This window comes from Thamnophis sirtalis, unplaced genomic scaffold (genome assembly GCF_051295495.1).
Source record: "Thamnophis sirtalis isolate CommonGarterSnake01/CBP01778 unplaced genomic scaffold, rThaSir2_p1.2 scaffold_10, whole genome shotgun sequence".
NCBI classification, from domain to species: Eukaryota; Metazoa; Chordata; class Lepidosauria; order Squamata; family Natricidae; genus Thamnophis; species Thamnophis sirtalis.
In genome coordinates this window covers 40,385,172-40,398,355 of record NW_028261390.1, presented here as the reverse complement: position 1 = coordinate 40,398,355, position 13,184 = coordinate 40,385,172, and the positions used below count along the sequence as shown (strand labels likewise).

General features: G+C 36.2%; 1 protein-coding gene across 1 annotated transcript in view; it reads right to left on the bottom strand.

Moving 5' to 3' along the window:
* Positions 1 to 13,184, bottom strand: part of TRPC3 (transient receptor potential cation channel subfamily C member 3) — a 55,885-nt gene that overhangs the window by 14,338 nt on the left and 28,363 nt on the right. Inside the window, exons 3-6 of the mRNA XM_014067230.2 lie at positions 11,297 to 11,482; positions 4,599 to 4,763; positions 1,408 to 1,624; positions 259 to 492 (exon numbers count right to left, since the gene is read on the bottom strand). Of these exons, the coding sequence (XP_013922705.2) occupies positions 259 to 492; positions 1,408 to 1,624; positions 4,599 to 4,763; positions 11,297 to 11,482 (802 nt within the window). The remainder of the gene's footprint in view (positions 1 to 258; positions 493 to 1,407; positions 1,625 to 4,598; positions 4,764 to 11,296; positions 11,483 to 13,184) is intronic.

Genomic DNA, 13,184 nt, shown 5'->3' with positions numbered 1-13,184 from the left:
CGGAAAAACTAATTAACAACATTCAAACAGCAAAAAATATATAGCTATATTATAAGAAATCACAATTCAATAGGAGTATACAGTCTATGGTTAATATTCAGCTGCAGAAAGCCTTTCATAAAGTATTGCTAAATCTGCCATGTGAGATAAACATGAAATGTGTTCAGACCTGGCCAACTGAGAGTTAGCTACCCGTGCTTTAAAAAATATTAGCCATTTTAATATGCCAGAGAGACATGGCAACATATTTGAACTTACCATAAGTAAAATACTCTATATCTGGTGGAAGGGTGACTACAGAGAGATCTGTCTCCTGGATATATTTGTCCACATAGTTTTGTGCTTTTGTAGCTTGTAAAAAGGCCAACAGTCTAGCCGTGAATGCAGCAATAAAAATAGATAACATTCCAAAATCAAGAACATTCCAAAGCTGCAGAATATATTCCCGGGGTCCTTCTAGCCAGAGCTCTTTACACTCAGACCACATCATACCTGAAAAAGAAATGCAATGAAATCCAGCTAAATGTAAGTAAGGATGCAATCCAAATACACCAACCTGAGTCACATGACTAATTTGACTTTTTTAATACACCTGTGAATGACTATACTTTCAGACCAGAAATAAATAGCATACGTAATGAATGATCAGAATGATGCAGATGTTTTAAGGCCTACTTACATTGAATAACTTGCCAGTGCATACTATTACAAATTATGCAGTTTCTTACATCATAAAATAGGTGGAATTGGACTATATATTACCAGCATCCACACTATTAAAGAAATACAGTAAAAGGCCCTTAAATATTAGGCTAAATCCACTGTAATATAAAGTACCTAAAAATTAATGATTGGTATTTGGGGGCCACTGTACTGTACAACAGTTTTTCTCAACATACTATTGCTATCATGGTTTCCAACATAGACTTGAATTTAGAGTTTCTACTTTGCATTGAGTATTACAAGCTATTTAGTTGAGCATTCTGGGTGATTCACCCCTTGCCAAGGTCAGACAACTTTTAAAATACTCAAAACAGCCAGAAACAAGTTTGAATAGTTCTTTAGTTTGAACATTTGTAATCTGAATCATGATTTCTTTTTGTTGTATGCTTTCTATATTAACAATGCCATGGGTTCTAGAGTAGTGGTCCCCAATCTTTGCTGCTTGGTAATCAGGAGGGGGGGAAATAGGGTTATGTGAGTGATGGGCCAGTACGCACGTGTGTGCATGCAGCTTGACTCATGCAAGTGGTGAGCCGGCACACACAGGCCCGGTAGTGGGCCCCAGCCCGGGGGTTAGGGACCCCATTCTAAAAATCTGCTGAGATGTATTTATCATTATAGCATCATGCAGAGATGTCAAAAAAATATACACTGCAATAAGTAAATAAGGAAATATATACATACCAAGCACCCATATCATTATCAGCATCTCTGTCCAAGTGAACTGAGTTGTCTTAACTCGAAAGATCTGTTTTGGGTAATCAATAACCGTTTCATTTGGTAATACTGAGATGCCTTCAAATCTATCTGAAGCATTAAACACTAGTAGTCCCAAGAAAATAATGAAGGAGGCCGCATGTGCCACAAATTTCATAAATGGACTCCGGAGAATTTTCCCAAGCTAAGAAAGCAAAGTAAAAGTATGATTTTTGCTTTGACTTTTTTCATCTAAACGTGCTTTCATTTTCAGCAAATAGCAATAGCAACACCACTTAGACTTATATACCATTTCACAGTGCTTTACAGTTGTCTCTAACCAGTTTGCAGAGTAAGCATATCGCCCCCAACAATCTGGTCCTCATTTCACCAACCTCGGAAGGATAGAACGCTGAGTAAACCTTTAGCTGGTGAGAATCAAATTGCAGTAGTCTGCACTATTGCATTCAACCACTGCCACCACGGCTTTTTGTGTCTAAAGGTATAAGATATTGGGATTTCCAAACTTTTAAATTTTGTCCATACATATAATTAACCATATTTTCCCCCATGTATGAGCTTGCTTATTATTTCTTAAGGTGATACTAGATGAGACAGCTTTTTTTAAAAAAAATATCGAAAACAATGGATTATTTGTATTAGTGAAAGTCACTTTATTTTCATTATTACGGCCAACAAAAAGTACACAAAGTTTGAAGAAACATTTCATAAATTTTGCAAATAAAGCAGACCCAGTTTGTCCATCTTATTATACAGTCGATGTGTGTGCATTTAAATAAGCAAGCTCAAAATGAAATGGAAAGGGCTGTTTCCAGTTTGAAATGGCATTTTCTCACATAACCAAGAGGTTTCCAAGCTGAAAATATTTTTGTCAACTTGGGAATCTTTTGAGTAAGGAATTAAAAATTGGAATAGTTCTAGTGAAGTCAGAAGAACCCATTTTGCTTTAAAACATTTAAAGAGGTTTTTGACCATTTCATTTTACCGTAGTTTTCTAAAACAATACATCTGAGATTAGCCCTTTAGTTAACTACAATGACAGATAAACGGCACAAAAACCCTTTATAAGAGGGAAGTGCATAACAAGTAAATCATGTTTTGTAGGTTACTGTTTTCTCAGCAGGTGTGGTGGGTTACAGAACTAGTATAGGTGGAATGCAAGGCAAGGATGTGCTCCCTAATACATGGAATGTCAACTATGTGGTCCCTAACCCTACTATAGCCTTTCTAGTACCATATATATATATACACATATATTCTAGTACTATATATATATACACATACAGACACACACACACACACACACATATATATATACACATATACACATATACATACATACATACATATATACATACATACATACATACATATTTTCTGAGGTTTTCGCGAGTGTCTGTATGTAGGTCTTTGGTTATTCGGGTTTTCTCCCGCGTAAAATTGGAAGTGTCTTGGCGACGTTTCGACGAAGTCTCATTTGTCATCTTCAGGCTCGTTTACTTAGTTTCATGGTGAACTGTATTTTGGGTGTAGGCTGTTGAGGTGTGTAAGGAAGTTGTCCAGTTTTTCTTTCCCATGTGGCCAGATTATAAAAGTGTCATCTACGTATCTGAGCCAGAGTCTGGGTTTGTGATCAGATTTTTCTAGAGCTTGGGTTTCAAAGTTTTCCATGTAGAGGTTGGCAATGACAGGTGAGAGGGGTGATCCCATAGGTGCCCTTTCTATATGTTTGTATTTTTGTCCATTATAAATGAAGTATGTGTTGGATAGGCAGTGGTTGGCCAGATCTAGGATGTGTTTGGGGGGGGGGGGGTTATATTTGTTTTGGATAGCTGTAAAGGCTTCTTTGATTGGTACTTGGGTGAAGAGGGATATGACATCGAAGCTCACAAGTAGGTTGCTGGGCTGTAAGTTTTGTTTGAAATCCCATGCAACACCTGCCCGACCACATCCATCGGACAAACCAACAGAAGAATAAGTGCACGCATTGAAGAACACAAGAACGCAATCAAAAAAGAGGAATCAACTTGTTCCCTGGTCCAACACCTTAAAGCCACAGGACACGAAATTGACTTTAAAAAGACCAGAACTATCGCCAAAGCTGAACACTTTAACAACAGAATAATCAGAGAAGCCATCGAGATAGAAAAACACCCACACAGCATGAACAAACGAGACGATACCTCCCGCTTACAGGGCATTTGGAAACCCGCCCTTATTGACAAACGAGTCCCTAACACGAGGAATGACACTGATGATGAGGCACGACCAAGGACCAGAAGCCAGACCGCAGCTGCATCATTAGGCACTTTAAACCCCTCCAACCCATACATGAAGCAGACTGACACCCACCATGAAGACCTGGCACAACCACAAACACAAAACACAGCAATGCAGCTCACCAGCTCAAATCCCCCGGCAACTCAGACTAAGCCGAGCACAAAACCCCCAACCAATCAGAACACATCTCCACCCAATCAGAACACAGCCAAGATCCCACCCAATCAGCTCACACCCCCACTGGCAGTTAAAAAGAAAGAAACAGCTGCGATCTCACATTGCTCCTGGAAGCACAAAACCGAGTAAACCAGCCTGAAGATGACGAATGAGACTTTGTCGAAATGTCGCCAAGACACTTCCAATTTTCCGCAGGAGAAAACCCAAATAACCAAAGACAGACAGACAGACAGACAGACAGACAGACAGACAGACAGACAGACAGACAGACAGACAGACATACATACATACATACATACATACATACATACATACATATATAAACAATGCAAGGTTGCTTTCATCCTTTATGAACAAATGTGCTGCTAAGGTAAATACAGTGTGACTCATTCCCTTTAGCCCTGTGGAAGATGGAAGAGATTTCTATCCATGTGCAAAAGCATAAATATAAATAAGCCTATATACCGGTATGTTCCAGAATCATCTGTGCACAGAATAATGATAAGGTAAGGAAAGTAACTGTTCACTATACTAAGTAAAAGAAATCAATAATAAATATTATGATGGTTTCTACTGTACAAAAAATAATTTGGTAACCAGAATAGTTACATTATTTTAAAGAGAAGCTTTCATACAAAGGCATTTTTCACAGTTAATTAATTTAAATATAAGGAAAAAATTTAAGGTAAAGAATTCTTTACCCTGCTACATGGTGCAATCCAGTATCCTGTAGCAAGAAATGGAAGGCCCAGTGCAACAACCAGCACAACTAGACACTTGATAGCTATGATCTGTTCCCGTAATCCTGAAAGGTTTTCATACCAGATGGTCAACAGCTGTTGCTGACAGTTAGGGTGGGCTACAAACTGTGGGGAAACAGAAGAAAAATCAAGTTACACAACACTGTAATTAGTGTTTTGCATCACTGCAAATTTATTTAAAATACAAGTAGTTCTTGACTTATGATCACAATTGCGCCTAAAATTTCTGCTGCTAAGCAGAGTTTTACCCTATTTTGCAACCTTTCTTGCCACGGTTAAGAGACTCACAGCAGTTGTTAAGTTAGTAATACAGTTGTTAAGTGCATCTCAGTTGTCCACTGACTTTGTCAGAAGGTCACAGAGGGTGATCAAATGATCCTAGGACATCACAAGTGTTATAAATATGAATCAGTATCTGAATGTTAATCACATGACTAAGGGGATGCTGCAATGATCATAAGTGGTCGTAAGTCACTTTTAGTAATTTTGAACTGCTGTAAATCGAGGACTACCTGGTACAGATAATCCAAACACTTTTTTTAGGGAGGTTTGGCTTTGTTTTATGATTGTATTTATTGCTTTATCAACTCTAAGCTGCTCAGCTGGTTTTAAAATGGGTAGCCTCAACAATGTTTTAAATATGTGGACAATAAAACTAAAATAACTTGAATATTTAAATGGCAATTTCAGTGTCCTCTGTGTGTGTGAGCGAGAGAGGGAGGGAGAGGGAAAGGGAGAGAGATCTTACCTTTGACCAAACAAAAAAAGTAGCTGATCAAATCAATGGCAGCAGATTTTTAAACTTTCATATCTTATCCAAATCAAAAGCAACTTACATCTAATTTATGTCTCTGCTGAATACTAGCTACGTCTAGGGTACCATGTTTAATGATGCTAAAATATGTTTTGATTTATGAGTAACAAAATATAAAGTTGAGCAGAGGTTATTTGTCTTCTTGTGCATACTGTCACTGGGAGATAAATTTTAAAGCCTACTTCCAAGAACTAAGTTTTCAAACTTACTTTGATGCAACAAAAATACATGATGTCTATAAGAGTTAATTCACTTTGGAAAAGAAATAGATACCAGAATAAAATTTATTCATTCAGTTTCTAAATCTGCCCATCTCAATCAATGACTCTGGATGACTTACTGTTAAAAATATTATTTTGGATCCAGTAGCAGTCATATATTCTTCTTCTTGTGGGGATTTTATTATATTGCTTTTGTACTGCCATCACTAAATGTCTCTTTGGCTTAGACATACACTAAGTATGTAAGCTAAATGAATCTGTTTTTAGCAAAATCATCCAGAAAGAACAGAAGCAGCCTATGAGAAATCCATTAGCTATTATAACATTGACAGATTCATAATCCAAGTTCAATTATAGATTGTTTACTAAAACAAAGTCCAGTAAATACAATACCTTCTATCAAACCAATAATGGAATGGCTAACAAGGTTCAGGTATTATTTTTAATTTCCATCATAAATTACACTTATAGCTCAGGTTATCTGTAAAAATTAGAAAGATTTCAAGCCCAATGCTCTGCATATTAAGTAATGTTGGCATTGTCACTAGGAGTTATGTATGACAGAAAAATTGTGTCTTTTGATTATGTACAAGTTGGTGGTTTTATAAGATTATCAGCTTCTAAAACTATATATTACCCCTTCATGGATTACCGCCTTGCCATGGCGAAGGGGCTTGCATAGCTCAATGAAGCTATGAGCTATGCCGTGCAGAGCTACCCAAGATGGACAGATCATTAGTAGAGAGCTCTGACAAAACATGATCCATTAGAGAAGGAAATGGCAACCCATTCCAGTATCTTTGCCATGAAAACCCCATGGACAGTGTTGTTCATGGGGTCCGATGGACTGGACACGACTTTGCAACTTAGAACAAAAAACCATATATTAATAAATCTGCATGTTACCACTTAAATCTAACATTGCTTTTTGAAGAAAAATGCATTAAAGTATAAGGTTCTCCAAGTGGGATATTTGAAGCTATTAAGGACTTCCTACTGCATTAATTCTTATTGTTGTACAATTCTCTCCTATTATTAGATATGTTTATTTAGCATGTTTCAAAGTTGCCAACATCACAGTAACACTTCAAAAAGCTCAAATGAGTTTGAAGATAAAGCACTAAAATAAAAGCAGTTGTTTTTTTCTTTGGGTGCAAATGGATTTGTTATTTTGGTCATCATTCATTATGTGATGTTTTTTTCTCACATAAGGGACAATAATTGCCTATAAATATATTAATAAAATTGGTTCATGTGCAATAAGGATATATATGTATATGTATATCTTGATGTTTCAAAACAGAAGGTGAGACCTCAAACAAAATGTTGCAATACAGAGTGCGTCTATTCAGCATTCTAGACAGCTATGCCCTATTCCTGGCTTCATCTCCTATCCATTATATTTCGTTTTATGGCTATTCTGTAAGAAATCTTCTTACAGACAGGCAAGTATGTCTGTGTGTGTGTTTCTTTTTGCAAATGTTAAGTAGACGAGTTTCCCCAATGTCAGAGAAGAAGCATTGGTTGTAGATATCTAGTCTGGTAATGAAATATCTGCAGGCAAACAACCAAGCTTAGAGAGAACCAAGGACTCCATAGACAGGTGTGTGTGTTGTGTGTGTGTGTGTGTGTGTGTGTGTGTGTGTGTGTGTGTGTGTGTGTGTAAATGGACATGATAAATAGATGATAGATAGACAGACAGACAGACAGACCAAACTTTGCAAGAAAATCTCAGCTTTCCATTTAATTTAGCTAACTCAAGAGTTCAGTTTAATTATTATGACAACAACAGCAACATAATAATTATAATTCAAGACTGTTTTTTAATGAAGTCAGAGATAATACTATTTCTTTTCTTAGTCTGGTGTCTTCTAGTTGTTCCAGACTACAATCCCTGATATCCACACCCAATTTACTGTACATCTACCTTTTTTAAAATGTTCAGGTAAGTAGTAAAACTCTTTGGGGGAGGACTACCCTTGTCAAGAACAGCACACACTGAAAGAAGAAAATTGAATCTATTAATCTTCAACTCTCTTTCTATGGCAAAATCAATTCCATTTCATTTATATAGCAGTTTTAAAATAAAGATAAAATTTCTTTGGCATCACTTGATTCCCCCCCCCTTCTTTTTAATCCCTCGTACATCAGGGAGTCAACTTTTCTGAGTAGGTGGCATTCATAGGTTTTAGAGTTCCACTGACTTGTCCCAATCCCAATAATTAGGCTTAAACCTGCATAAAGAAAAGAAAAAAAGGAAAACATCTCCCTACCTGCATTAACATGCTATGTAATATAGGCTTCAGTAGAGGATATCAGTAGAAAAGACAGAAAGAATCTTCATCAATGGATTCAACCTGTCTTCTCAAAGCAATTCAAACTGAATTTAAAACAAATCAGAACACTTTCTCATTTCTGACAGTGAAACTTCCTTCTTTCCTCCTGCATGTCTTGTTAGTATTTTCAAGCAGCAATTATTACACCTTTTTTTGGCCATCTACCACCTATTCTAGGGATATCATTAGGGTTTCTGCTGTGTGTTTTGCTTTTCACAAATATGCTTCTAACTAATATCATTCAAACCCACTGTCACACATAGAAAGTCACAAGTACAAGGAAGGGAACTGTATAGCTATGAAGCATGGGAAAGAGATAACCAGATAGGAAAGGAAGCAAAACAGAGTGATACTTGATTCAGCTACAGCAAGTCCTTAACTTAACAAGCACAATTGAGCCAAAAATTTCCATTGCTAAGGACAGATGTTTTAAAGTGAGTTTTGCCCATTTTACAACACTTTTTTGCCATGATTGTTAAGCAAACCACTGCAGTTGTTATCTGGCTCCCGCCTTTGAATTTGCTTGTTGGAAGCCAACAGAAAAGGTTACAAATGGTGATCACATGACCCCAGGTCAAGATAATTGTCATAAATACGTACGTGCCAGTTGTTAAGTGACCAAATTTTGATCATGTGATCATAGGTACACCACAATGGTTGTAACTGTGAAAAACAGTCATAAATCTTTTTTTTTCAATGCCACTGTAACTTTGAACAGTCAGTAAAATGAATGGTTGTAAGTTGAAGACTACTTGTATTATAAAAACAACTTAAGATTCACAGGTAGCAGGGATGAGCCTAGTTCATCAATCCATCCTTATAATGCTATCTATAGCCATTTGCACCTCCATCTATGAGATCCTGAAGACACTGAAAGAAAGTAATTGAACCACCACAAACGTTTTCAGTGAATTCCAGAAAATTGACTCATCCATTTTTATCAATTCAGATATCATCATTGGGAGGAAAGCTCTTTTTTTCTTCTGAGAAATATTGAACAGTATTACTCAAATTTGAGGGACTCAAAGCTCATAGCATTAATTGCTCTGGGGGGAAATTTTGCTTAAGGGTAGTATTAAAGCATCACATTTAACAGCATACTTTCTATATAGCTACTTTACTAGATTATGAACGTGAACATAATTCAATTGAAAAGATTCTCAAATATTACAAAAACAGGACTTTAGTAGTAAAATATGAGGACCAAAAAAGGCCTTCTGCTAATTTGTGCCTGAAAACATATATTCATTTTTTTATGGGAAAGACCCTGCACATTTATACTGTATCTTTCGAGCGTATCCAGGGATGATTATGGTATGTTATGGACCATCTCATATTATCAAAATGCTGCCTAAGCTCTTAATTTTACCCTATTTTGCCAAATGCAAATAATTAAGAAATGATTCTGGGGAGTTCCAAGCCAGCAATAGGAAGTCACTGACTACACCATTGAACTTGCTTCCTAGATCATTTGTACTCTACTAAACAGTATAGGATGAGGTGAAAAAAAGATGCTTAGTCAAAGAATCAGAGGTGTTCCATTAGCACACTTCCTCTCAAAATAGAAAGTCCTTGAACATACCATATACAATCAAGAATTTAAAAATGCATCAAATGTCGTTTTAACAATGGTTGAGTCTAAAGACATTATCCGGATCATTTAATCAGAGTTGGGCATCTCAAAAAGCTCTCTTTAACAAGTGAGTGGCTTCAACACATTGAGATTTATAGCAGAAGCCATGAAAAAGTATGAGGATATACTGTAATGATGAATGCAGATCCATTCAAGTAAAAATAAATCTAGGTGGTGTTGTAGTTCCATCCTGTAATCATCTGCCAGTAGAGTATCAGGAGTGATGACCCAAGGTAATCTTCCATCAATAATATGATCCAGAAAGCATCGGCATTTGATTTTTTTTATAGTTGTTCCTTTTAAAAAAATAGAAACCTATCCTTAGCAAGGATTTGTTTCTCAATTTTCGTCTAGAAATATCCATACATCTCATCATAACAGATACAAACACAAGATGATCTATACCATCTTTTCAGTCCTGAATTTTTTTTCTGGAAGTAAACCGGAAATAATAAAGCTACATTTTGGTATGGGCATGATGCAGCATTCCAATCTGAAAACAGTGGCACAATACTTGCAACAACAGTATTGGGCATTTTTCAAGACAAGTACTATTTTGGATATAATAATAGTATTATTATAATATCATATATAGCTAAATCTAAGCATAGTTTACATTGACAAAATGTCAGCTCAATATAAGCAAATGCATGTGTGTGCATATATGTATGGGTGTATTTGTATATTATTATTTGCGTTTTTAGTGACTGAGTATTGGTGATGAATGCTGTCCTGATCATTTGTTACTGTGTGATGAATAAAGAGATACAGATATGAAAAAAATAAATAATGAATAAAACTGTAAGATCCTAGTAGTTTTATGAGTGAAAGGATTTAAAGAAAGTTTCTCATTGCTAAGAATTTTCATTAATGATTCCACAGTTGTTAATCGTGGAAAGGAAGCAGGAGGAGAGGGAAAAAGAAGGGTGGTGAGGATAAAAAGTTACAAGCTTGGTCTTCTTCACTTTCAGTTTAAAGCAACAAAAAAAATCTAATCTGGAAATTCCAATAAAACATTTGGAAAGCAAAAAATAAATTAGACAATGCCAAGACATATTATGCCAAGTGAACCAAAGTCTAAAACAAAACCCGGAGAAATATAGAAGTATCTAGGGGGGAAATTGGGGGTGAATAGCCATTTACCATCTTATCTATTGCTTTTGGGACTTGTATTATTCTGATATCTAAGCCCTGTGCATTTAAATGGAATAGAAATGCACACTATGTACAAATCATTGTACAAATCATTGCCTGTATCACATGCAAATATTTACATCTGAATTAAATGGCAATGGAATTAAAAGCAAAATAAGAATACAGTATCCTCTTATTTATTAAAAAAATACAAATTCTGTTATTGATCCTGAAAGTAGAAGCACAACATAGTTGTTTCTTATCTTTAAAGGTTTTAATGACCAAAAACAGACATACAGAACAGTATTAATTGGATTATGTATGACAGTGCTATCATCTTTTAAAAGGCCAGTTTCACCCTATCTTTGACATCAGTTTAGCAGCATATTATTCCAACAGAGGACAAAGATAAAATTGACACTAAAATGTTTAAGGTTATTATTGCATGCAGGTTTATGATAGAGTCCACTAGATACATTGTTTGAAAGATAATTCTTTACCTTTTTGACTTCGTATTTAATTGCCAGTTTGACACGACTCAGTGAAGCTCTGTGCCTCTGAATTTCAACTGGCTCTGCTTCCAAATCTCCATTCAGAATGGCTTCCACCTCTTCAGAATCCCGACAGAGATCAAGGACGCCCACAACAAAGTCCTTGCATTGCATAGACAACTTACGGTAATCATTCTAGAAGACAGAAATATAACAGCTTCTGAGCTCTTAGGACATAGACAAGCATTGCTCTAAATAATTTAATGGTTATCTATCTTCCTAATTTGGACATATTTTTATAACAGTTGCATTACATGTTTATAAATGACACCATGCCTGCCTTTTTCAGATTATTTAAATGATATTTTACAGCGCACAGAAATGCATACACATCTGAGAGATAGTTAAGAAAGACGTCTGCAGGTAAAATAAATTATTAAATGAATTATTCATTAGTGGAAAAATTTCAATAATTGCAAAAGAATGATGTTTCAGTAGGTGTGAGTGATTATGGCACATACAGTGATGCAAGATGTTTTGAAAAGATAAACATGACTTCAGCCCTGAAAGGATTTTTAGCTTAAAAGTTTATATTGTAGCCCAAATATTAAGGAAAACAAGAGAGGCATGACAGGCTCAACAAGTCCATTGTAAAGCATTTACATTAAATGATGAATCACTATATTTGATAATATAGTGAAGATTCTTAATAGCAGCTTACAGCATATTGCAGAAATACACTTTAATAAATTAAACTATACCACAGTCATGTGTTAAAAGATGTTAAAGATGATTAGGGGACTGGAGGATAAAACATATGAAGAACAGTTGCAGGAATTAGGTATGCGTAGTGAAAAGAAGTAAAGGCTATATGATAGCATTATTCCAATATCTAAGACTGCCACAAAGAAGAGGGGATCAACCTGTTCTCCAAAGCACCCGATGGCAGGACAAGAAGCAATGAATGGAAACTATCAAGGAGAGAACCACCTAAAACTAAGGAAACATTTCCTCACAGTTAGAACAATCAGTGGAACAGTTTGCTCCAGAGATTTTGTGTGTTCCAATACTGGAGGTTTTTAAGAGATTGGACAATTATCTGTCTGAAATGGTATAGAGCTTCCTGCTTGATCAGGGGCTTGGACTAGAAGACTTCCAAGGTTCCTTCCAACCCTGTTTTACTGTTAAGTGGGAAAACCATGACTTTGACAATGTATATCTTTGTGTACTGTTACTGCACTTTAAAACTTTAAGCTGGTTAAAGTTAAAGGTTTCCCTTTCTAGTTGTGTCCGGCTCTAGGAAAGTAGTGCTCATCTCCATTTCTTAAGAGAGCAAGCCAGCATTATGGAAAGCCATTCCCATGGTCATGTGGCCAGCATTACTATAAGCTGAGGCACATGAAATGTGGTTACCTTCCCACCAAAGTGGTATCTATTTATCTACTGGCATTTGCATGGTTTCAAACTGTTAGGTGGGCAGGAGATGGGGCAAGTAATAGGAACTAACTCCATCGCGCAGCTCTCGGGTCTCGAACCCAGGCTGTCAGTTTTCCAGCGGACAAGCTCAGTGTGTTTAACTGCTGAGCAATCGCATCACTATAAGCTTGGTTACAGAATAGCGAGGGATACTTACTGTCTATAGAAAGTTGAAGATTAAGAAATTAGTACCACCCCTCCTCCAAAAAGATCAAAATGTTTGCATACTATATCCAGATCATTTCAAAGTGTCTAGTACAACTTTATGTCCAACAATTGTTTCACTTTATGCACTCTTATGTGCTTTAGTTATGTTCCACAATATTACCTCATATACTTGGCAAGAGGAGAAACTGGCAATGAATCAGCTTGCAAACTCATCTCAGACTAAAGTGCTGTGGTCAGCTCCACATAGCCTTAT